At 45.4% G+C, this 24,972-nt stretch overlaps 1 protein-coding gene across 1 annotated transcript; it reads right to left on the bottom strand.

Moving 5' to 3' along the window:
* Positions 1–14,156: 14,156 nt before the first annotated feature.
* Positions 14,157–19,745, bottom strand: PIM3 (Pim-3 proto-oncogene, serine/threonine kinase). Its single transcript, XM_039513686.1, has 6 exons — positions 18,825–19,745; positions 18,270–18,379; positions 18,070–18,120; positions 17,337–17,703; positions 15,888–16,064; positions 14,157–15,770 (listed from the first exon to the last, which is right to left on the bottom strand). The coding sequence occupies exons 1-6, from the start codon at positions 18,907–18,909 to the stop codon at positions 15,586–15,588; spliced, it is 975 nt and encodes a 324-aa protein (XP_039369620.1). The 5' UTR covers positions 18,910–19,745; the 3' UTR covers positions 14,157–15,585.
* Positions 19,746–24,972: the final 5,227 nt, after the last annotated feature.

The raw sequence follows: 24,972 nt of genomic DNA, 5'->3' as shown, positions 1-24,972 counted from the left end.
TTTTCCTCCACACTGGTTTTAAACCCATTCAGTTTCATTGTTAGTCCATCTCTGTTTTTCTCAATCTGCATGATGATTTTGGAAGACATTTATTAAAAGAATACTTGACTGTTACAACTGTCACCCTTTGTACCATTATATAAACCCCAACAGAATGAATTTCTTAACGTCTGCATGTTGCAGGAAACATGAATTCTTAATGAATATAATGATACAAGTATAAACAGATGACAGTACTTTCCAGTCTGCCATGGAAACAATATGTTTTAATTAAGAACAAGGTTTTAATAAATTTCTCACTCCTTGTACAAAAATTAATGGTGATTAACAGACTATCAACAAGCCAACTCTAATAATTTCTGTTTAAATGTTTTTGTTTAGTATTTTCAGTCACTCTCTACAGGGAATTAATTAATGGAAATGAAAGGCGGGGAGGGAGTTCATGCCAGTTAATATACTTGAGAACGTGGAAGGTAATCAACTGTATAAATTACAGTGGTATATGCAGCCTTGACTGTGGTCAGAATTTGCACAACAGGCCATGGTTATTTTTGAAATTGTTTACATTGCAAGGGAGAAAGCATATCTATCTTAAACTCCCCTGCACTATGATTAAAACTAGCCAGTGGTAATCTGTCATCAGAATAGCAGCAAGCCAATCTGATTGTTTGTTATTTTACAATAGTTCTGGCTGAATTTAGTTATTACAGTGGCCAGTGGAATAGTGCATGCTTGAATCAGTCACTTAAAATAAACCCTTTATGCTGCAAATAGCTGTTCAAATAAATAAAATATTCAGCTAAGGCCTTCTCTACATGGGGAAATTTGTTGGCATAATTATACCACTATAGCAGGGATCGGCAACCTTTGGCCCACGGCCCGCCAACGTAAGAACCCTGGCAGGCCGGGTCGGTTTGTCTACCTGCTGCATCCACAGGTTCGGCCAATCGCGGCTCCCACTGGCTGCGGTTCACTGCTCCAGGCCAATGGGGGCTGCGGTAAGGGATGTGGGAGCTCAAGGCCAATGGGGGCACGTGGGCCAAGGGATGTGCTTATCCTGGTGAGCTGCATGCCAAAGGTTGCCAATCACTGCACTATAGTTATGCCATTATAACTCCTCATGTGGAAACACTTAGGCCTAGCCTACACTTAACCCAGCTATTGTTGCAATAGCTGCTGCACTCAGAGATGTGAAATTCACGCCCCTGAGCAATGTATGATTCTATGATTCTATGATTCTATATAGTTAAGCTGATCTAACCCCTGGTGTGAACACAATGCTTCCTTTGAGCTAGCTACCATAGCTTGGTAAGATGGAGTTCCTACAGTGATGATAGAGCCCTTGCTGTTGCAGTAGGAAACATCTACACTACTGGGGCAGAGCTACGACATTGTTGCTGTTCTGCTGTGGTGTCCCTAGTGTAGACATGCCTTATTCTGAAATAAGGCTATGTCTACATTACAGCAGCTATAGCAGTACTGCTACAGCACTGCAACTATGCCACAGTAGTGTAGATGCTTCCTACATTAACAGAAGGGGGTTTTCCATTGATGCAGACAACCCTTTCTGAGAGGTGGTAGCTAAGGGTTTGTCTACAGTTAAAACACTACAGTGGCACAGCTACATCACTGCAGCTGTTCCACTGTAACGCTTCAGTGTAGACACTGCCCACGCCGATGGGAAAGATTGTTCTGTTAGCATAGATAGTATACCACCATGAGAGGCAGTAGCTAGGTCAATGTAAGAATTTTTCTGTTGACGTAGGGCTCTCAACATGGGGACTTAGGTCAGCTTAACTGTGTTGCTCAGGAGCATGGATTTTTCACACCCCTGACCAACATAGTTAAACTGACCTAATTTTCTAGCGTAGACCAGGCATAGGTTGACAGAAGAATAAAGTCATTGACCTATTGGTATCTACAGTATAGGTTAGGTTGGCATGACATTTTTCACAGCCTTGAGTGATGTAGCTAAGTTTTAAGTGTAGACTAGGCCTGTCAAGGTTTGTTCCCCACTCTGAACTATAGGGTACAGATTTGGGGACCTGCATGGACACTTCTAAGCTTAATTTACTGGCTTAGATCTGGTACACTGCCACCAGCCAGAAGTTAATGTCTGGCACACTCCCTGTCCCCACAAAACCTTCCCTGAGGAACAGAGATCTAAATCCCTTAGATCTTAACACAAGGAGAAATTAACCATTGCCCCCTCCTTTTCCCCCCCAGACTTTCCCCTCCCTGGGTTGCCTTGAGAGGCTTCACACAGATCCCAACTCCTTGGATCTAAAAAAAAACAAAGAGGAATTCACTATCCCCCCTCCTTTTTTCCCCCCCACCAATTCCTGGTGAGTCCAGACCCGATTTCCTGGATCTTAAAACAAAGAAAAATCAATCAGGTTCTTAAAAAGAAAGCTTTTAATTAAAGAAAAAGAAAAAAGTAAAATTTATCTCTGTAAAATCAGGATGGAAAAATGTTTACAGAGTATTCAGTTCATATAACCTAGAGGGACTCCCTCCCCCATTCTAAGTTTCAAAGTTACAGCAAACAGAGGTAAAAAATCCTTCCAGCAAAAGAAACATTTACAGGTCGAGAAAACAAACATAAGACTAACACGCTTCCCGACTGGGTACTTACAAATTTAAAACATGAGACTGATTCAGAAAGATTTGGAGAGCCTGTATGGGCGTCTGGTCCCTCTCATGTCCCGAGAGCGAACAACCCCCAAACAAAGAACACAAACAAAGACTTCCCTCCAACAAGATTTGAAAGTATCTTGTCCCTTCATTGGTCCTCTGGTCAGGTGTCAGCCAGGTTTACTGAGCTTCTTAACCCATTACAGGTAAAAGAGACATTAACCCTTAACTATCTGTTTATGACAAGGCCTTAGTGTCTTTTCACAGTAAAATTATACTGGTTTATTTTCCTCATGTAGGCAAGCCCTTACTCAGTTTTGCAGAAAACTCTGACAAATAATAGGAACAGCAAAAGTGGGAGTTACTATATATATACTCCTTTCACCTCAAAGAGGTGTTAATTGTAAAGGTAAGATGGGAAACTTTAAAAGGCAACTGAGAAAAAAAAACATTCATCTGAAGTCTGTCTGGTTATGTCTAGAGTTTTTGCTCATGTTTTACAGTTAATTGATTGCCAGCTATTTTTTTATCTAATAGTTTTATGAGCAGTAATCTAAATACTTCACAACCAATTGAACACAACCATTTGTGGTTTATTCTAGGAATATGTCTACACTACAAAGCCAATACTGGCACAGCTATGCCAGCATAGCTCCCTGGTCTAGATGCAACCTATGCCAAGAGAAGTTGTTTTTCTGTCAGAGTAGGAACATAACCTATCCAAGTGACATTAGTTACATTGACAGAAGTACTCTTCCATCAACATAGCTGTGTTGGGGCTTTCGTCAGCATAGCTATTTTGTTCAGTGGAGTGATTTTTCACACACCATCTGATGTACCTATGCCAAGATAACTTTTAAGTGTAGACGAAGCCTAGGTCTCTGCCAATTGGCAATCAATTAATTTGAGTTCCAACAGAAAGAAACACTTGATCTACACTTAAAAATTGAGGCCAGCATATCTCTTGTGCTCAGATGTGTCCCTGTAGTATTGAAGCAGAATGAGAACTTACCAAAGCTTTTCTCAGGCTCGCTAGAGCTGCACTGCTGGGAGTGGCTAGACTGCTCAGGAGTCAAAAGGAGGTCCTGGCTTGCCACGTCACCAGATCTCCCTCTCACCTGTCCACCATCCTCATCCTCCTCTTCCTTGTCCAGCACTTCGTCCTCTGGGTTCACGGTGGTGGCCAGTGACTTCTGTCCCCCCAAAGTACCCATGGGGCTCTTGGTGGTGGAAGAGGGGTTCTGAGGATGGCATGCAACTCCTTGTAGAAGTGGCATGCGGGTGGCTTTGCACCAAAGTGACTATTTGCCTCCCTTGCTTTCTGTTGAGTCCTGTTTTAGCCCTTCTCTCCATGCCCCGATTGATCTGGCCAAAGATGTCAAAGTTCCTGTGGCTGGATGGAGCAGAACTGTGCTTGCACAACCTCCTCTCCCCATAGACCAGAGAGATACACCACCTCTGGTGTTCTCCAGGCAGGAGTGCGTTTGCTGTGTGGAGCCACCATGGTCAGCTGGGCAGTTGCTATTTTAGCTCTCCACACTGAGTAAACAGAAAGAGCAATTTCAAAAGTTCCTGGGGCTTTAAAAGGAGAGGGACCTATACCTGTGTACCTGGCTGCAGGACAGTGTAGTTCAAAATGATGACCAGTGCGGTCACGGTTAGGGTGACCAGAAGTCCAGATTTTATAGGGACGGTTCCGATTTTTGAGTCTTTTTCTTATATAGGCTCCAATTACCTCCCACCCCGTCCCAATTTTTCACACTTACTGTCTGGTCACCCTAGTTATGGTGGACATTGTGGGACACCTCTTGGAGGCCACTTAGATTGCCATAGGCAACGCGGTGTCTACACTGAGACTGGATCGCCCTAACGATGTCAACCTAAGCACTATATCTCTTGCCAAGGTGTTTTTATTAGCTTGACGTAGTAGGCGAGTTAAACTGCCAGGAGGAGCATTGTAGTGTAGATCCCGCGATAATTAAGGTCGACATAAGCTGCTTTACCTCAACCTAACTCTGTATTGTAGACTAGGGCTAAGGTGCTTTGCAATACATTTGGAAAAAATATGCTATATATATGTAAGTTGGTAAAAAAACATAAATCAGTTTTCAAAATTGTTATTAAATAACAGCAATGTAAACTCAAAATACATGAAGCCAAAATCTACCCTGTTTGCTGAGCGGACTCCTGGGCATAAGTCTGCTCCCACTGAAGTCAGTAGATGCTTTGTCATTTATGTTAATAGGAAGCAGGATAGTGCCCTTAGTTTATGACAAAGGAAATGCAGCTGAGGAGATGAATGAAAACAGAGAAGAACTTAATATATTTAGAGAGGGCCAGATTATGAATCCTCTGCTCACACTGGTGAGCAGTTACTTACTCGAGGAGTCCTACTGAAGTCAATAAGACTCCTCATTAGTAACAGCTCCTAGTGGGAGTAACAGGTTCCCAAGCTGGGCTGCAATTTATATGGTAAATTTTATTATGTTAGAATATTTTAAAAGTTATGTTGTATTCAAACTTAGTAATTGTCATTTTTTATTTTACTGCTCTAGAATTTTTAAAGAAAATAGAAGGGCTCCCCTCCCCTTTCTCTATAGAACTCCAGCACTACAATAGGAGGTTTTCATTACAATTTCAGCCTTTCTTATTCATTTTTCAGCTGAACAGCACTTCTTTTGTCACAAACCAAGGGATAATCCTGCAGTCATTACTCAGGCAAAACTCCCTTTGAAGTCAGTGGGAGTTTTGCCTAAGAACTGCAGAATCAGGCCCTATGTCAGCACAAGCACTTTGACCGGGAATTGTCATGAAAATGATCACACTCATTTAGAGACATTCAAATGGTTCCCAACAATGGAAATAGTAAGTCAGTGAAATGTGTTTCTTTAAAGTGGTCTCGACATTCAGCTTTTTATTTAGATGGTCCTAGTTAATAAATGTATAATGAACCTACTCTGAGGACTAATTGCTGCAGTTTTCCTTTATTTATTTTTTAATGGCTGCAGTTACTGTAAAAGGTGCTCAGTAGAGTATGTTATGTGTGGGGGAAAAGGGAGCTATATTTCCTGGAGACTCAGTGACACAAGAACTTGGGAACTTCGGAAAAGAACCTTAAATGAAAATTTGATCTTGAATCTCCTACTTTTCTGTATAATGATGTTACATCATTGTAACATTTCTTCTGTGTACACAGCTGGAAAAGTGACATTATTTATTAGCAGTTCTACAATGTTTCATACATTCTCTCATTTGCAAGTGTACCTGTGAGGTTGATTAAGAAGTAGTGCACCCTTTCAAACTTGTGATAATATGAATGATTTAGGGCCTGATTTATGGGAAGTGCTGAGCAACCCAACTCTCATGTCAGGTGGGGTCCTCAGTACCTGCCAAGATGATGCTCAGCATCTCTGGTGAAAAAACCTGCCTAGAATAAGATAAACGAGGCGTGAAAAATCTCAGTAGACTCTGCTAACATTCTCAGGAAATTCTTTTGTCATGGAAGTGGTAAACTAGTGTAACCCTTCTGCAAGGTGGTGTCGGGAGCAACAAGTGCTGGGTTCACTATCCAGGGGATCCGCTTAACAATACAAAACAGAACCAGCTCACGCCTCCGTGCAGTAATCTTGGAAAATTAAACACCATCCTTGGGAACCTCTAAGAGGCATTACTTCCCCACTCGCAAGCACTGCACCTGTTTATAACAAAAGAAAAATGTTATTAAAAAGGAAAAGGAGTCCAGCATTACCTTGCAAAAACACCACACCCACCACTCAAAAGCATGTAACCATAAGCAAACACCCATTCCACAGTACATTGGGTAGTGACTTTTGCCTCAGTTTCCCACCTTGTGGTGTGAAAGTCCAACAACTGAATGTCCCTTTAACATGCTGTTGCACCCTACTCACAGTTGGTTATCCTTGGTCAGCGAAGACCCAGAGTTCAGAGGCATGTTCACATGGGTTCATCTACCACCCCTGAAAGGGATGGGGGGAGAGTAACATCTGCTGCTACCACCGATGTCTCTGCAATTGGCTCGCAGCTGCTGCTATCTCTGCCACTGCTTCCTGCAGCTGCCTGCTTGCTGCTGCTGCTATCTTTACCACCGCCTGCTGCCCCTGCCACCTCTGCCACCACTCAGTTCTGCCACTGTTATCATTGCTGCTGCTCACTGCCACCTCTACAATGCAGCACTCTGAGGTTCTGCCACTTAACCAAGTTGTTAGTGATTTCAGCTCTTAGTGATTTCACCGTGTAGTGGGCAACCGCACTGGTAGTGCAGTCTCTGCCTTGTCTATCACTGCAGCACTGTCGCCACATCCAGTCTATGACTTAACCTCTAGCCCTGCTCATCAGTGATGATAGCAGTTCTAGTACCCAAACAATGTTTCATACAATGGTGCACAAAAATGTGCAAAACCCCCTTCAGTTTTTTTGTAGCACTTTCTGTAATTTATCCCTGCCTCTACTCACAGATTGAAAATAAATGCTGTTATGAATCATTTAGAGTAAACCAAGAAGTGTACTGATCCACCACACACTGGGTTTTGCTTATGGCTTAATCTCAATTTGAAGGTTTAACACTGACTCACCTTAGAAAGAAGTGCAAAATAAGAACATGTCCCACTAATTCCCCTATTGCTATGCTATAAGCAGCTTTTTAAATAATGGTTTATGTAGTCAATTAGCAGAGTATTAGCTATAATAGATAGAATTCTTACTAAGTCCCTACTAATGGAGCTTAATCAGAGCTTATCTGACGCCAATATTGAACTTGTATGATTACGTGCGCATTATACCTTTGTAGGCCAACTTTGATACAGTAGAACCTCAGAGTTATGAACACCTTGGGAATGGAGGTTGGTTGTAACTCCAAAGTTTTTGTAACTCTGAACAAAATGTTATGGTTGTTCTTTCGAAAGTTTAAAACTGAACATTGATTTAATACATCTTTGAAACTTTACTATGTAAAAGAAAAGTACTTCTTTCCCTTTTTTTAAGTAGTTTATATTTAACTCAATACTCTACTGTATTTACCTTTTTTTTTTTTTTTTGTCTCTGCTGCTGCCTGATTGTGTACTTCAGGTTCCAAATGAGTTGTGTGGTTGACTGGTCTGTTTGTAACTCCGGTCTTCGTAACTCTGAGGCTCTACTGTAATTTTCTTTACAATGTATTTTAAGAAAATGTGCATTCCAAAATCTGAGATATAAAATGTGCAATAGTTTTAACAAATACCTGGAAATCACTTAAATCTCTTTGGACATTCAGATACAACCATGCCAGACTGCAATACAAATAAATAAATACTAATAACAATGGCTCCAAAAGTATCGCATCAATTTTGCATTCATTAATATGGAGGGACTGGTAGCTAAGAAAAGTTATGCATGAATCACCATATGGCTCTGTTATTGCACCTCACTTCTTCCATGTAGCACCCTTGTAATCCTAGTTCTAGAGCTTTCCTGGGCCACTTACCTTAACCAAAGCAAAACCCATGGGCCATATGCAATAGAATGATGCTTTATGCTCACCTTTCCCCTGGATCATATGGCTCTACCAGTTTTAAACCAAGTCTGTCTTGAAATTAATTAAGAGTTTTGCTTAAAAACAGATGGCAAATGTTGTTCCTTGTAACTTCAGTGTGTGCACAAATCTGCTGATCTACAGAAGCCATGCAGGCCTTGTCTACATTAGGAAAACTGGGGCCAATAATTTGCTAGCAGAGTAGATTTGTCAGAGGTAGAGTCTAATGTAGACAAGACTCGGGCATTTTTACCTCCATGTTGTCTAAGCCTGCTACGTTTCTGCCACTGTTAGAGTTGCAACCAATGGAGAATATAGGTTCCAGTTTCCCACTGTAGCCTTAACCTCAGTGCCATCTGCCTATGAACATGCCCATCCACAAAGGGACTTAAGTGCTTAACTGCAATTTAGGCACTTCAGTCCAACATTTAGGCATAATGCAGAGCCTCAAACCCCCACTCAGCTGCTGCCTAACCCTGTAGGTCCTAAATTCCTTAAGCACTATGTTTCTGCGGGTGGGTGTGCACAAGAACACATAAGGCCTGTTGCTGACACGCTGTGCAGCGTCCTCACTAAACCTCAGCAGGATTCTCACAGTAGCTTTTTCCCCACACCTCTGTCTCCTGTGGGGGCCACTCCAGCAGCAGTCTCAAGAGCACCAGTTCAGGCCTCACACAAGACTGCCTGGGAGATCAGATCAGCTGACTGGCAGTGTGTACACCACCAGCATAGCAGGGATTGGAGTATTTAGCTGGGATATGGGAAGTCTGTTTTCAAATCCCTGCTTGGCCTGATTTGGAGCAGGGACTTGAACGCAGGCCTCCTACATTCTAAGTGAGTGCCTTAATCACTGGTTTATTGGGTATTTGGAGGCAAGGCTCCTTCAGTCTTTCATGATGAAGCTTTTTACTGTGTGTAAGTACTTAAATATTCATTGCGCCACACACCGTATATCCTGGCAGGGGAAGGATTTGAAAACAGGTCTCTCACATCCCAGGTGACTGTCCTACCCATTGGGTTATTGGCTATAATGCAGTGCGTACTCACTCACTCACTCTTTCCCACTGTTTTTTCACGAGAAAGGGATGGCCTGGCTTAGGTGCCTTATTCCATGAGAGGGTTCATTTCTGTGAATCCCAAGTGGAAATAGTCCTTTCTCCTCTCCTCCCCGCAGCCTGGAATTAGGTGCCCTTCTGTCTTTGAAGGGCAGGGTCTAAGACCTTCTTCTCCCCTGGGTATATCCTACTTGCTAATTTAGGCAACTCAGCTTTCTTAGGCATCTAATCCTCCCCAGGCATTATATCGGGAATCTGGATGCCTACCTTGAAGGTGAGGATTTCACTGGGCAGCAGGGCAACTAAAAGTTGTGTGTGGGAATGCTGAGCATTGCCATGCCTATGTCCATTTGTGGATCTAGCCCAAGTGCTTTTCATGTAAAATCAGGAAGACTAGACCTCTGAGTCTCTGGCAGTGTGCACTTTCTGGGGGTACAAACTGGGTATCTTTTTGGTTTTTTTCTGCTTAAAAATATGTAGCCCCAGATGTTTTTAACTGAACTCAAATAACATGCAATTTTTACTCCTGTGCCAAGGAAGAGAGTACAAGCAGATATATGCAGCCCTCTGCTCCTGATCAGGTGCCAGTATAACACTTGGTGCCCCCAAAGCATGGGCACCTTGCCTTTAGGTCTTAGTTTTAATTACATGACTTTGGGTCTCTCTTTTCGCTTAGTTCAACTGCTCTGCAGTGCTAATAAAACAGTCTGACCAAAGTTCAGTGTGTATTTGGTAAGCCACCATTACCTAAGGGAAAGCCTCAGGCAAGTATATTAGTGGTTTAAAGCACCAGTAACCTTGCAGCTAACCAGTCAGTAATTTAGAACCACAGTGAAATACATATCTGCTTGGATACAGTAACATTAAAGGAACTTCTTTTTACTTGTACAGAGATGGTGACGTCAACTGTGAGAAAATAAAGCTGATAAACCTCCAGCTGCCCTGTAGGCAACTGATGGCCATGAACTCATATTTCTGTAGTAGTTTTGTCATTCTATTCATGGGAAAATGAAACTAACAACAGTGTGAAATGGCCATAAAGCTCTAGAACACTGTTATCCCATTTAAAATATTATTTGTACATTTGCATGCTAGAGGAGAAGTTTCTCTCATGGTGATTGAAGCTGAAATCTTCTCAGAGCAAAAGCCAGTACAGACTTTGAAACATGTGCTCAGATACTGTGATGATGAAGGCCATCTAAGAACCTGGATAGATACATTATTCCAGCAACAATCTCAAACTTAATGTAGAGTATGGCTAAATTGCACAGTTAAGAACCTAAGAACATAAGAACAGCCATACTGGACCAGACTAAAGGTCCATCTAGCCCAGTGTCCTGTCTTTTGACAGTGGCCAATGCCAGGTGCCCCAGATGGAATGAACAGACAGGTAATCATCAAGTGATCCATCCCATCGCCCATTCCCAGATTCTGGAAAACAGAGGCAAGAGACACCATCCCTGCCCATCCTGGCTAATAGCCATTGATGGACCTATCTTCTATTAACTTATTTAGTTCTTTTTTAGTCTTGACCTTCACAACATCCTCTGGCAAGGAGTTCCACAGGTTGACTGTGCGTTGTGTGAAAAATACTTCCTTTTGTTTGTTTTAAACCTGCTGTGTATTAATTTCATTTGGTGACTCCTAGTTAACCTCGACTCTTACCTTTGTTTTAGACCAAACCCTCCCACCATCATCCACACACACAAAATCTCTGACCCAGGTTTGGAGCAGCTTTATACCGGTGCAAATTTACCAGTGTGGGTATGGGTTAGCTTTAACTCAGGCTAGAACCCACCCACTATACAGCAAAGACACATGCTAAAACACTCGAGTGTTGACTATCCATTTCCCCTTGAAGGACAGACAAATTCTCCTGCAGTTGACACAATTGACTGGGAAAGAATTGTAGAGTCTCAACACAAAAAAACATGGCATACACCACCAGACACACAAGAGCAAGTGCAGAAACAGTGAACTCACAGTAACATGGGTATATCTTTGCAGTGGGGATGCTGACACCCAGGCTAGGCTAACCTGGGTGCACAGATGTGGGTGCTAATCACCTGCATTAAATGTACAGTGTAGACATAGTCATGCAGAGTTGACTATTTTTTAAATTCATGCTCAACATTTGTCCCTTTTTCAACTCATTTAATCAGATTGTTAACTTCCAAAATGGGGTAAAAGGTATGTTGTGTTTTTCTCCCAAGGACTGCACTACAACAGCTAAACTTATTGTCTATCCTGCATTGCCTTACGAGGTTCTAGAGGTGAAAACCTGGTTCTGTATATGCTTTTCATTTGTATACTATAAATTCTTTATAATGGAAGCTTTTCAAACCTTATGAAATATTTAAGTCCAATTCTGCATGCCTCTTGACTAAAGCTACTAGTCAATGGACAGTATATCAAAAACCACTCTGCAGACTCAGGCATCATATTTTTCAGAAGATATACTTTAGTTTCACCAACAGAGGTCACTAAACCACCACGTTTAATGGTTTTCTTTCAGCATTTTGGGAGAACACACCCTGAACAAGTTTTCCGATGACAGTCTATTACATTTTTAAAAGAGCTCTCATTTGCACACTTAAATACAAATAATTTTGGTTAAGTAACTGGAAAAAAAATACAGTAGAATAATTATGCATACAGCATACAAAGGGTTGTTAGGAAGATGGTTATCAGTTGTATTGCAGAAAAGATAACATTGATTTATAAAAGTACACTTAGTACCTGAAAAAGTTTGAAATCAGAGCTAAGCTAATGGTGTACATAAATAGGCCTGCCTGCCAGCTAAATCAGAGTGTAAAACTCAAACAGGGTTCTGATGTTTAACAACTAGAAACGCCCATGATCTAATTAATGCTACTTTCCATATTTTGCAATGTCAAGATCCAGCCTCATTTGCAGAGAGGAGGCAATAAGGAAAAGAGTCCTAGAACAATTAAATTTTAAAAATCAATGCTTAACAGGCAGCAGTCCTGGTAAAACCAAAAGCAGTCACAGATGTATTAGCACACAAAGCCAGTTAATAGAATTGTACTAACAAAGGTTATTTGCCAAACTAGAGCTGTAGTATAAACATGTTTTTGCAAATAATTATTATTCACTCAGGATATGGTACTCTAGCCATTCAGCTCTCATTAGAACATAGGGGAATTGCACAGCTAAAGCCTTGTGCATCATTTTGAGATTATACCTTTTATGTTGAACTAATCTCAGTGGGAAGTCAGCACTAACCCTGGTGTCCTTTTGACCTTTTCCCTTTTAATATATTTTGCCTCAGTAGCAAAAGGTGAGAATGTGTTTTTCAGTAGCAAAACAGATAATTTCATCAGTTGTTTTCTACAAATTTAAGGCATGGCCTGTAAAACATACACGTGGAAAATGTAGACAGTCCCCAATTCAGACATTCATTTGACACCTATGCTTTTAGGGTTGCTTTTTTGGTGTCCCTTTGAACCTTACTCATAATGGAAGGCCTCACTAACACCACTCTCAACAGCTGCTGGTATGTGTGAAGCTACTGGAGTGGAAATGTTAATTATCAGCTACTGGAATTCCTCTAGGGACTACTTGTGGCCGGACACGTGCTTCTCTAAAGAACTTCAATAGGCCTTTGGAACACCTCTCTCAACTAAAAACTGTTGCAAAAGAGAAAACCCTCAGGTTCTTGCCTTAATGTTCTTTCCATAGTATATGATTTGTAAAGTCTCTCCATTTCTCTGGATGTAAATTATCTAAATCATGTTATGTACTTTGTATACAAACTGCAAAGTCAGTTGCCTAGTGACTAGAGTTGACATGCAAGGTCTGAATTTTCATCTAACAATTTTTTAGGAGCATCTAAATTGAAAGGCAAATGTACACACATTAGATTACTGGAACAAGAGGTGCTATTGAAGGATACACCTGATTTGATACTCTCCTTACTTGGATGAAGAGAAAGAGCTACTTAAACTCCTCTGATAGCCATTTCCATCACAAAACTGCAAGAAAATGGAGGTGTCCTTCCTACTTTTGCTTTACCTCCTGCTAGTCAGTGGCATTTTGAGTCTAATCTTATCAACCTCAAGAGCTTGATTTTATGCCCACAGGGAACCTAAATATCAGTGGATGAGCTGGCAGAAGATAGGGCTCCCAGGAAGGGTAAATAAAGCGGGGGGGGGGGGGGGGGGAAAGAGGCGGGAGGAAGAGAAGAAAAAAGGTTTAAGTCCTGACTTTTACTATCATAGGTATTACATAGTAGTGCTTCAACATAGTAACCTAACATGGCTTTTATAATGGCGGAATCTTGTAGTCAAACTTTGCAAGCTTCAAAATGTGGGCATTTCTGCTTCTCTCCACCCCTAATTAACTGATTTGTCAATAAAACTGGAAGGCTGAATTTGATATTCATGTCTGTTTCCATGGCAATCACAACCCTAGGTTTGACTTCACTATAGGCCTACATAATGTGAAACTGGGCTGTCACATTTGATTCCAAAACATAAAATTTGAAATAGTAAGGGAAATATTCTGAGTAGTTTGCTAGCTAACTTCTTGAATCAAAAGCATTCATGTTTCTCAAAAAAGTGTTTTAGTTGAAACTAACATCCTTTCTTGGACACCTCATTGTACAGATTGATGCACAGGAAATTCTCTCTCCCCCAAATTGGGGGCAAGTTTACTTTCCACTACATCCAATTGTGAAATAGTAACCCATAATTAAGTAGGAAAAGGCTTCTTTTTTTTTTTTATGGTTTAGGAGGATGTTAACAGCAATTGATGTACCAGCCTATTCAAAAATCCACAGGTAGTGGTGAATTCCTTTTGTGATTAAGTTCTATCTAGCAGCACCATTTTTGAAGAAAGTTCACATAGATGTAGTCAAAGTGGGTGTGTTTAAAAACAGGAATAGTTTGAAAAAGAAGATAGGTGACTACACAACACAGTACTGTTATATACAAAAGAAGTTTAATTGAAATACCTGTATAAAAAATATGATCTCCATACATTTCACACTGTTAAACAGAAGAAAAAACATCCAAATCCAAGCTGCACAAGTGCAACCAGAACACAGAAACACAGCTATTAAAATAAATTAATGTTTATGACTCTGCCACCCTACCTTCCAGAGCCAATACGCAAAGACTGTACATTGTCAATAATTTAAAACCCTTCCAAATAGCATTACTTTACATTACTGGTAGAATACCAGACAAAGGCATACTAAACTTTAAAAAGTCATTCTATTTCCCTTAAATTAGACTTTGTACAACAATTTTCCATCTTCCAACAGAAACTGGTAAGGTCAGAAAAAAAACTGTTTTGTTTTTTAAACAAAAGTTAACAGGAATGCAGAAAAGAGTGTCATGGGCAAACCTCTAGAATTCCCCACTAGAATGGGGAAGGGGGAAAGCAGTGTTGAATATAACTCTAACCAAATAAATTAAGCAAATAAATAGCCACAGCTGAAACTGTGGGAGGTCTTCTAAAACTTCAAACAAATAAATAAAAAAACCTGTATAATACACGGGAAAACCAAATTTACATAAACACATTATACAGGTATGGAAAAAAGTAAAGTCCTTGAATATTGCATTGATTGTGCATTTAACATGCCCATACATACTTTAAGACTTGCAGGTTGACAAAAGGAGAGGGGTGGAGGGAGGGTGAGATTGAGAAAGGGGCTTCACATGCCCAGTGGTAGAGATGATAAAAGAAAGCAAGAGTGAATGTTTCCAGGGGATTTAAAAAAAAAAAGCTGATATACCTGTTCATATTTGTATGCAGGCTATAGGAAATATTTTGGAGCAGCAGAGGTGGGTTTGGAGGTGGGACGGGGACTGGAAGGAGTGAAATGTCTGTGTTCAAGTATTCCATCACCAGTGGATGGGACTACTTCATTCAATCACCGAACATGTTCTCCAATGCATCATAGGAACTGCTTCCTCCAGCACTCAGTCTAAAGGGAGCAAAATCCTATAATGAACTGGATCTTCTTTGGACATACACAGCTCAAAAAAGAAAGTCCCACTGAAGCAGCTTTCAAAAAGGCACTCAAAAGCAAATAAAAATCTAGTCCAGGCTCTATGAGAGCAAAAAAGTTTACCATGTATTCAAGAGGTCACTGCTTTCTTAATAAGGTCAGTCTTTTGACTAAGTACTGGCCTGCAACTCCCAAACATTAGCGTTTCCAAAGGAAATTTCTCATTCCAAAGCAGAAACCAGCAAAAGGGGAAAATAAAATCAAGTCCCTCAGACAAAGATTCAACTACAGAATAATGAATGCATTTTTCTAGCCCCTCCTACGTATTGGCAGCAGCACTGTGGTCTTTCTGCTTGTAGCTCCCCTCCCATTGTGAGGTCCTTAGTGTTTCACAGACTCTCATTGCTTGAACTTGTGCTAGATACATCAGTATCAAGGGTCCGTAGCCTTATGTCACAGTCCTCAGACTTCACTACTTCAGATTTGTGCATCCATGCATGGTCAAAAATTTGTTCAAGTGTTGGTCTGTCTGAAGGCCTCAGTGAAAGGCACCATTTGATCAGCTGCTGACATTCTGAAACAGATGAGGTAAACAGACAACATTAGATTAGAAAGCAAAAAGAACCTCAAACAGAAAATCACTCATTATCATAAAATTAAGTGTTAGTAATATTTTTGTGTTTGAACTCACCAGGTGATATTCGTCTCCTGAAGTATAACCGTCCTCTCAAGATCTCTTCATCTTGTTCAAAAGGGATGTCTCCACAAACCATATCAAACAGAAGCACTCCCAAGGACCACACTGTTGCTGATCTCCCATGGTATCTGTGGTATCGGATCCATTCTGGAGGACTGTACACTCTTGTTCCTACAAAAGAAAAAATAGCACCCCCCAACATCAGCAAACTAAGTTTTATTCTCTCTCCTCCCTAACATTTTAGTTGGGCTGCACATTCATATCAAACCACACAAGAATAAAAAATTCTAAATATTCAAAAATCATAGTGGGCCAAATTCATCTTCAGTGAAAGTCCAGAGAAGCTGGCTACAATTACACCATGCATACATTTAAGCCATTAGCTTGTGCTGTTCTGTTGTGATGAATAACACAGCTTCCATCAGCTGACTAAGGCATGGCTCCTTTCACTCACTGACCATGTGGCCTCTACAGCATCACACCAAAAATAGACACAAAAGGACAAAGGGAATGGGGAGGGGGCAGGAGGAGGAGAACCGAGAAGAGAAACAGAAGGTGAAACTCAGGTCTACCTCATTACATACAGCTAATCGGCTTTATCCAATTCCAAGACAGTGTGAACAAAATATAGACTTGCTCACAAATTAATTTTTTTCAGAATTATCAAAAAAGGCTACTCTGGCTCTCTGAAAAGGCCCTTAGAAACCGCCCTCCCTTGGCACTAGGCTGTTCCTTGGATACCAAACAAAAACTGGAATTTGTGATGCTGACGGTCACATGGCCAGGAGGTTCGGGTTTCACAACAAAACAGATGTTAAGTGCAGCAGCTGACGACAGAGAAGGGGAGGGGGAAGTCCCTCATCTATATCAGGCACACTCACAGCAAGGGGTGGAAGAAAAAAAAAATAATCAGCTCTTCCCTCCATGTGCAAGAAGCATTTCAGCTTTCCTATATTAAAAAACCCAAATTTAAGTCATTTAAGGGGCATATATATATATATATATTTTACCCCAGGATTTTAAATCTGCAATGCAGGCATCAGCTGGGTTGTGAGTAATTCATTAAACTAGAAATCAAAATATATGCATTGCACATAACATGGACGGGAACACCTGGCGCTGGTGAAGCCTCAATGTAAACAGATCGCCCTCTAGGAAAAATGCCTTTTCCAAGGCAGAGAAAATATAAACTGCTGCGTCACTGCCTGGAATCGCTTTTTTTCCTACACTACAGAACACCCCCCCAACCGCCTCCGGTGCACAGGTTTAAATGACCGGCAGATCCATTACCAGCTACTGCAGCTACAGAGCCACCTTGTTGTTGTTCTCAGGAGCTGAGTGTGACTAACAACCACGCAGGGAGAGCGCATCGGGTCAGCCCCGGCGCAGGGCTTTGCTGTCTCACCCGCATGGAGGCATTTTGGGGATGGGAGGGACACATACCATCGAAGTCGGTGTAGACAGTGTCCTTAAGGATGGCTCCGGAGCCGAAGTCGATCAGCTTGAGCTCGCCCGTCCTGAGATCCACAAGCAGGTTCTCGTCCTTGATGTCCCTGTGCACCACGCCGCAGGTGTAGCAGTGGCGCACCGCCTCCAGGACCTGCCGGAAGAAGCCCCGGGCCGTCTCCTCGTCCAGGGCCCCCTTCTCGGTGATGAAGTCGAAAAGATCCTTCACCAGCTCGGGCCGCTCCATGATGATGAGGTAGCCGTCGGGCCGCTCGTACCAGTCCAGCAGCTTGATGACCCCTCTAAAGCCGGAGCCCACCACCTTCTTCAGCAGCACGATCTCCAAGGGCACCATCACTCCGTTCTGGGCAGCGAAAAGAGGCAAGGGCGGCGGTCACTCACCAGGCAGCCCAGGCGGGGAAGCCAGCCAGCCAGCCAGCCTCCTCCCTTCCCCGCACGCAGACCCACCCCACGCGCTGTGCACGGAGTCTCCCGCAGCAGCGCGGGGGCTGGGGAAGTCCAGCGCCGCTCCGCTGGGGGGCTCCGCGGCTGCCGCAGTCAGAGGGGGAGGGGCCGGGGGAAGAAACCCCGCCAAAAAAACCCCGATGTAAACAACAACACAGGGGCGGGAGGGGGACCCAGCCCTCTCGCCGCCCAAACAATAGCCAGGCTGGATGACTGCCGGCCCCCAGCTTCCCTCGCACCCACCCGCTCCCCAGCGAATACTTACCATGGTGCCCCACTCGGTGACCCGCTCCTTCACCACATGCTTCACGGCCACCTGGGGGAGAGAGAAGGCGCCGTCAGAGCGGGGTGGGGACAAGCCTTCCACGCTCTGCGGCGGCGGCGACCCTGCAGCCCCGCACACGCCGCCCCGAGCAGACAGCAAGACACAACGACGCAGACATGACTAGCGCCCCTTCTCCTTACCGGCAAGCCGTCTGCTATCCGGGTCCCTGCGTACACCGTGCCGAAGCCCCCGCTGCCCAGCACGGAGCCCACCTGGTAGACTTTATCGAAGGGCTCCTTCTCCGATTTCGCTAGAAACGGGAAGACAAATTAAAAAAGAGGTTGGAGTCGCTCTATTATTAAGAAGGCAGGACACGAGGCAGGCGAGAGGAAGCCCCGCCAGGGGAGCCGCATGGCTGTTCACACCGGCACATGCGGCTCTTCAGCCTAAGCCTAGCGAGCAAGGGGAAACCAGGCGGTGTTTTTGCGCTGCACGCCAGCAGCGATCCGACAAGCCACCACCCAGAGCCAAAATATCCAAACACGCCCCGCTGGGGGGGGGGGGGGGGACGCGGACGCCGCGCACTCTCACCTAACAACCCAGCTAACAGGGGAGCTGTGCCCATCCCTACGCGGCGACACGCTAGCAGGGAATGTGACAGCCGAGAAATCCTCGGAGCTTGCAAACTCCCCATTACAAAGCGACGGGCACCGCACCGCGGCTGGGTCACAACCAGCGAGTCGCTCACTGCGTACCTGGCTGGAGGATTTTCACGGGCAAGTGATCCATGCTGGTGGGGTTGCAAATGTGAGCGAGGGAGCCAAACTTAGAGAGCAACATCTTCCAGAGGAGCCGGGGGAAGGGGGAGGAAAGAGATCCTGCAGCGAAACGTAGAGTGTGTCCTCCGGGCTAATTATTCAATTAACGAGCTGCTGGAGAGGAGCGGCGCGCTCTCCTTCCCGGCTCCGGGAGGGGAGCTACGAAGCGGCTGCCTGGCTCCCGCCCTGCTCTCCCCGGTCCACCAGCAGCAGTTGATGTTGTAGCAGAGGGTGGCAGACGCCTCCAGAAATAAACAGCCACAAAGAATCCAAGCTGAAGCGGCGTGGAGCCCTTCGACAAAAAGCAATCAATAACAGGGGCGATGCTCTGCTTCTCCCAGCGCAGCTGAATGCAACCCCAGATGCCAGCAGGGCTGCAGAGAAAGTGGGTAAAATCCGCCCCGGCTACAAGGACGCTTGCTCGGGGCCGCTGGGTGACTGCGAATTCAATCCAGCGCCGCAGTGAAGCTGTCACCCCGGTGCAGCAGCAACGCAGCCTCCTCGGTGCCTGCTCACTTCTGAGCTCAATTACAGCAGGAGCTGCCTCTTAACTCTCAATGTTTTGGTGCGGTGAAAAAGAGACAAAATATCCCTCCGCGGGGGAGTGGGAAACACCTCGCTGTGCCGGCCGGATTACTTCCCCTCCCGTCGAGCACACCGCGCTGGGATGTCTTCGTGCGGTCTCCGGCTCCGGCGGGGACTGCAGAGTCCTAGCCCGCAGTAAATACAAGGGACGGGGGGACTGGAACTACTTATTTGTAGTAATAGACGCGCAGAGTTACACACTGTCTGAATTTTTCATCACACACAAGCTAAAAGAGGAGGGAGAGAGAGCGAGCAAGAGTCTCTAATTTGCATTAACTTTATCAGTCAGCCAATGAAGGGCCACCTTTTCAAAGAGGGGGGTATCGAGCGATGGCCAATCAGGAAGAGGGTGCGTTTGCATATGCTAAAATGGGGCCGGGCGCGCAGGGCGGGAATTCCTAGGCGCGCCTTTCCTCTCATTTCTCCTTTCTCTCGGCTGCGTTGGGGAAAGGTCATTCTGCGCCGAGCTGAGACACTGCGTCTGGCGCTGGGGTGGGAGGGAGATAAGGGGAAAGATCAGCAGCAGCAGCTGCCGCCATGATCACTGTTGTGGGGACACCGGGAAGGGGAGGGCTGTATCCACGCTGCGCCTTTGATGAAGCCGCCCAAACACCGTTTAGAAACCGGCTTATTTATAGCGCAGCGTTCACCGGAATAACACATCCTACTCCCTTGCCTATTATAGCTTCGTTTGTGCCCGCCCTTTCTCTGCTGTGATTTCTTACTCCGCTCCCTCCCGGGCGGGCTGAGCTGTACCGCGCTTGGCGGTGGAGTTTGCTCCACAGAGCCTGGGTCCGAGCCCTTCAGCCTGCACCCCTGGGTCTTTGTATGGCCGCATCCGCCGTACGAAAGCGCACGTGCGTTAGGGGGAGCTAATGGGATTCCCTGATACACGCTGGGAGACGTCAGTATGTTAAACCCGAGCCTGCCCTTGAGCGGCGAAGAGCCCCTTCGTAGTTAGGCGTCAGTTCAGAATTGCAAGAAGCGCTTGTGTTTCCTCCCCGCGGGCGAGCCCGTCCATTGGGTTCGCTGGGCTGGAAATCCGCACAGACGCTGCAATGTCACACGCTGGCTCCCGTGCGTGTGTCTGAGGCATCTCTTGACGTCTGGCGCTGGCTGAGATTGAAAGGCAGCTCCTTTCCGATCAGAGTCCATAGAGGGCGCTGAGGCAACAAGAAATCAGCCGAGGGAAAGCCGCATGGCGTCCTCAGGCGAGGTGGGCGCTCAGAGCTGCTGCCAAGTCTCACTCAGCTGGGAGGCAAGTCTGGATTAATTTTAAGGCAATTTTTAGAAACACCTCCCTCGTGAAGAAGGAATTTACAACTTGTTTCAATGAGAACTAACTTCAGTCAGTTTCTGCCACTGAAACTGGAAGGGCTTGAGCTGGCCCTGTGTACACCCTCAGGTTGGCTTAGGGCTTGTTCTGTCCTTATTGCATTTGGTAGAGACAGTTGGATAACAGTTTTAGGGACTACGTGAACTCAGCTTTCCAGTTACTGGTAATGGGGCTAGAGGTGCAGCAGCTCTAGTCTAAGGGCTTGTCTTCATTGACATCACTGCAACAGTTAGCTGGAGTTAGTACAATTGAGTTACTGCACTTCAAAACAACACTGGAATTACACACACAGGGATTTGATTAGCAGCACAGAGTGATTGGATTACCAGAATGATTGGATTAGTTGATGAGCAGTTTTAACCCAAGCTGCTGCTTCCCCTCAGCATTACTAGAGCCTTGTCTATACTAAAAAGTTAGGTTGACCCAGCTCCATCATTCAGGGGTTTGAAAAATCCACACCCGAGCAACATAGGATCTAACCCCTGTTGTAGATAGCATTGGATCAAACGAATTCTTCTGTTGACCTAGTTACCCCTTTTTAGGGAGGTGGACTAACTACACAGGCTGTGTAAAGAGTGTCACACTGAAGTGCTACAATGCAGTGCTATAGTTGTGCCACTGTAGCGTTTCAAGTGTAGACAAGCCCTAGCTCAAGCATTGGCATCACTCAACTGTCAAACACCCCAGTTCCCCACCCTCGACAGAAAAATTCACACCCCTGAACAATGCAGTTAAGCCGACTTAACCCTACTGTAGACAGCACTAGGTCAATGGGAGAATTCTCCCGTTGACGTAACTACTGTGTCTTGCAGAGGTGCAGGGCTGTCCCTACCCATACACAAACTACGTTGCTGCGTAGGGCACCAGGAAACTTGGGGCACCAAATTGCCCCAAATTTCCTGGTGCCCTATGCAGCTGCGTGTTGCATCCAGCTCCAGCAGCCAGCCCAATCCCCCGGACGGCTGAGCCGGCCCCTTGTGGGCTGCACACGGCAGGGCCCAGGAAAGCTGCCTCTGCCCCTGCCCCACCCCTTCCCCTCAGCCCCTGCTCTGCCCTTCCCCTTCCCACCTGTGTTCTGCCCCAGCCCTGCCCCCCACTCCACCTCTTCCCCCCCAAACCCCATCCCCTGAGCTATGCGTCCCAGGGGACTGCAACAGGGGTCAGGGTTGGGCCCTCCCTGCACTCACTGGGCAGGCGTCGGGAAGCGGAGTGACCCGGCCCCAGCTGCGCCACCGGTGAGTGCTGGGGGGCTGTTTCCTCCCCCTTCTCCAAGCCTGGGAGCCGGGGGAGCAGAGCGGTGCAGGCTGGGGCCAGGTCGCTCCACTTCCCGCCGCCCCGTGAGTGTGTGTGTGTGTTGGGGGGCGACTCTTGCTGCCTTCCTTCGCTGGCTGTTCCTGCCTCCCAAAGCCCTTGGACACAGTCCCCCTCCCCTCCCTGCAGAGTCCTGAGATGCGTCCCCCCTCCCTCAGAGGTCCGGGGCCAGCCCTCCTGTAGGGGGTCTGCATAGGGCACCACAATCTCTAGGGACGGCCCTGGAGAGGGGGATTACCTATGCCGATGGGAGGGCTTCTCCTGTCGGCGTAGGTAGTGTCTTCACTGAAGCTGCTTGTGGTTCATGAACCTGGGGAAGATGTGTCTGAATTCCTAATTTGAGTGTGAGGCCTGAATCAAAACAACTGGGGAGGGAGGAGAAGGCCCTCCCTTATAACTTTTAGTTTAGTGGATAGCTCAACTGGGATGTGGGAGTCCCCTGGTTCAAGTCCTCCCTACTACTACTGAAGAAGTACAGAGAAGAGAAACAAAAATAATTAGGAGTCTGGAAGAGCTTCCATATGAGGAGAGATTAAAAAGATGGGGACTGTTCATTTAGAAAAGAGGTGACTAAGGGAAGATATGTTAGAGGCACAGTTGCCAACTTTCACATGTTAAATAAGCACCCTGACTTTCACAATAAGCCAAAATCTAGCTAATCCCATTTCAAAAGAAGCCAGTCCCTAAGACCCCCAAAACTCTATGTGACTAGATCCCTGTGGCATGCAGTCTGGAACTGTGGTGGGCCCTCTGTAAACTCCTGACTCCCCGTCCCCTCTTGCCCCTGCTTAACCCAGCTCCCTGCTTTTCCCCACCTTGCCACTGCTTTCAAGGAGCTAATCAAAAAAAAAGAAGCAACAAGCTACAAGCCAAAAACTAGCCAACAAGCAACTCACAAGCCAATTAAGCCAAAAACAAGCCCAACTTCTGCATTTTTTTTTTTTTGCAGGTTTGGCATGTCTGGTTAGAGGTCTGTATAATCATGAATGGTGTGGAGAAAGTGTATAAGGAACTGTTACTTATCCCTTCACATAACACAAGGACTGAGGGTCACCCAATGAAATTAATAGGCAGCAGGTTTAAAACAGACATAAGGAAGCACTTCTTCACACAATCCACAGTCAACCTGTGGAACTCATTGCCGGGGATGTTGTAAAGACCATAGGCACCAATTTTCCAAAGTGCCGGGGGGTGCTCAACCCCTGGCTTTGCCCCCACCCCCACCCCCGCCCCCGCCCCCACCCCTTCACTCAAGGCCCCACACCTACCCCACCTCTTCCCACTCAGTTCCAGCCCTTCACCCGAGCGTGCTGCATCCTCTCTCCTCCCCATCCTTCCCAGCATCCTGCACGCTGCTAAACAGCTGATCACGGTGGGTGGGAGGGAGGGGGAGGCGCTGATCTGTGGGGCCTGCCGGCCATCGGGAAGCATTGGAGAGATGGTGGGGAGTTAGTAGGGAGGAGGGGTGGCTCGGAGCCAGAGCCCGGCCACAATAAGACCCAGGTGGGCAGCTGTGGGGAGCCGTGGTGGACCCTCCACCTGCCTGCAGTGTGGGGGGATGTGACTGAGAGCAGCCCCCGTCCATGTCCGCACCCTCCAGGGTCCTTGCCCAGCCGAGAGCATGTGGAGGGTCTGCGACGCTGCACGGGTTCCCCACAGCTGCCCGCACGGATCTCCCCGACCGGGCTCTGGCAGGGGGGTGCCTCGGAGCCTAAGCCTGGCTGGGTAAGTAGAGCCCTGCAAATCCATGGATATCTGCGGATATCTGCATCCATGGATGCGGATATCTGCAGACAATTTTTGCGGAGCATAGTCTGATGTGAACACACTTTTTTGTATTGCGCAGGGCTTCCATACTGTTTGTGCTGCTCCTTTTGGTCTGCCTCAGAAAGTTCATTTCTAGAGCCCTGAACAATCACAACTGTAGGACACATATATAAACTATTTTTGCCTTATTTGAATGTTGTTTTTCAGCTGTAAATGGGAAGAAATTCAATGGTATTATGCTAATCTGTTCTTTGATGTACAAATTATCTTTTGTGCACAAGGGTCCCTGACAAGTGTCAGTTGTGGTATACAGCAATATGGGAACACAATGCAAGGTTCTGCCTGACTGACTCAGACTTTGTCCTTAGTTATTACAGGGTATCTTGGTTCAATTTGCTGTGCCACAGCATCAGGTAGTCTAATAAAATTGTATTGGCCTAATTATAGTGATCCAGTGTAGGTAGAGTAGTTGGTGTAGAGAGCTCCTGTGTGAGATAGCCAATGTATGGACGTTACGTAGCCTGACTACAAGGAATGGTGGGGAAAATGGGCTTCTAGTGTGTAAAGCTCCAGCTGAAGTTGATGACAGCTAGGCGTGTTCAGTACCTCTGAAAAACAGGACCCAGTTTCTCCAGAGATGTCTGGCTTGTGCTCTCACTTGCACACCAACCAGTGGCTATGGGACTATGCAAGAGGCAATGCAGGCTGTACTTGTTTACAGGTACTAGAGAGTGAGCTTCCCCCCAATATCCCTTAGAATCTTTATGACTTTGCAATTGTAATTTCTCCAGCACTTTACCTGCCCCTGCCCTTGCTATCAACTCTGTGTGGTTCAGGCTGCTAGACCGTACATAACTCCTGTGTTTTTTAGAAAGGACAAGCAACTGCATAAAAACGAGTGCTTACACAGAAAATAGGAATGTAACTGGAAAAAAATACAGAAACACTCGTTGTGTCTCTTTTTGCTTGAGCTCACTCCCAAAAAAGGTTGTCTTTGAATTTCTACAATGTTATTGCTATAGCTGACCAGTGCAGATTACTTTGTTCTTTATGGTTACCCCCACCCCATGTAATAATTTAAGCTGA

The sequence above is a fragment of the Mauremys reevesii genome, linkage group 1 (genome assembly GCF_016161935.1).
Source record: "Mauremys reevesii isolate NIE-2019 linkage group 1, ASM1616193v1, whole genome shotgun sequence".
NCBI lineage: Eukaryota > Metazoa > Chordata > Testudines > Geoemydidae > Mauremys > Mauremys reevesii.
This window is presented reverse-complemented; position numbering and strand designations above follow the sequence as displayed.

What these genes read in the sequence shown, in the direction of transcription:
- PIM3 (XM_039513686.1), bottom strand. Translation starts at nt 18,909, where the DNA reads ATGTTGCTCTCTAAGTTTGGCTCCCTCGCTCACATTTGCAACCCCACC. An exon ending in CGTGAAAATCCTCCAGCCAG is followed by an intron (nt 18,380 to 18,824) that starts GTACGCAGTGAG and finishes TCCCGTTTCTAG; the next exon opens with CGAAATCGGAGAAGGAGCCC. An exon ending in TCACCGAGTGGGGCACCATG is followed by an intron (nt 17,704 to 18,069) that starts GTAAGTATTCGC and finishes TTCGCTGCCCAG; the next exon opens with AACGGAGTGATGGTGCCCTT.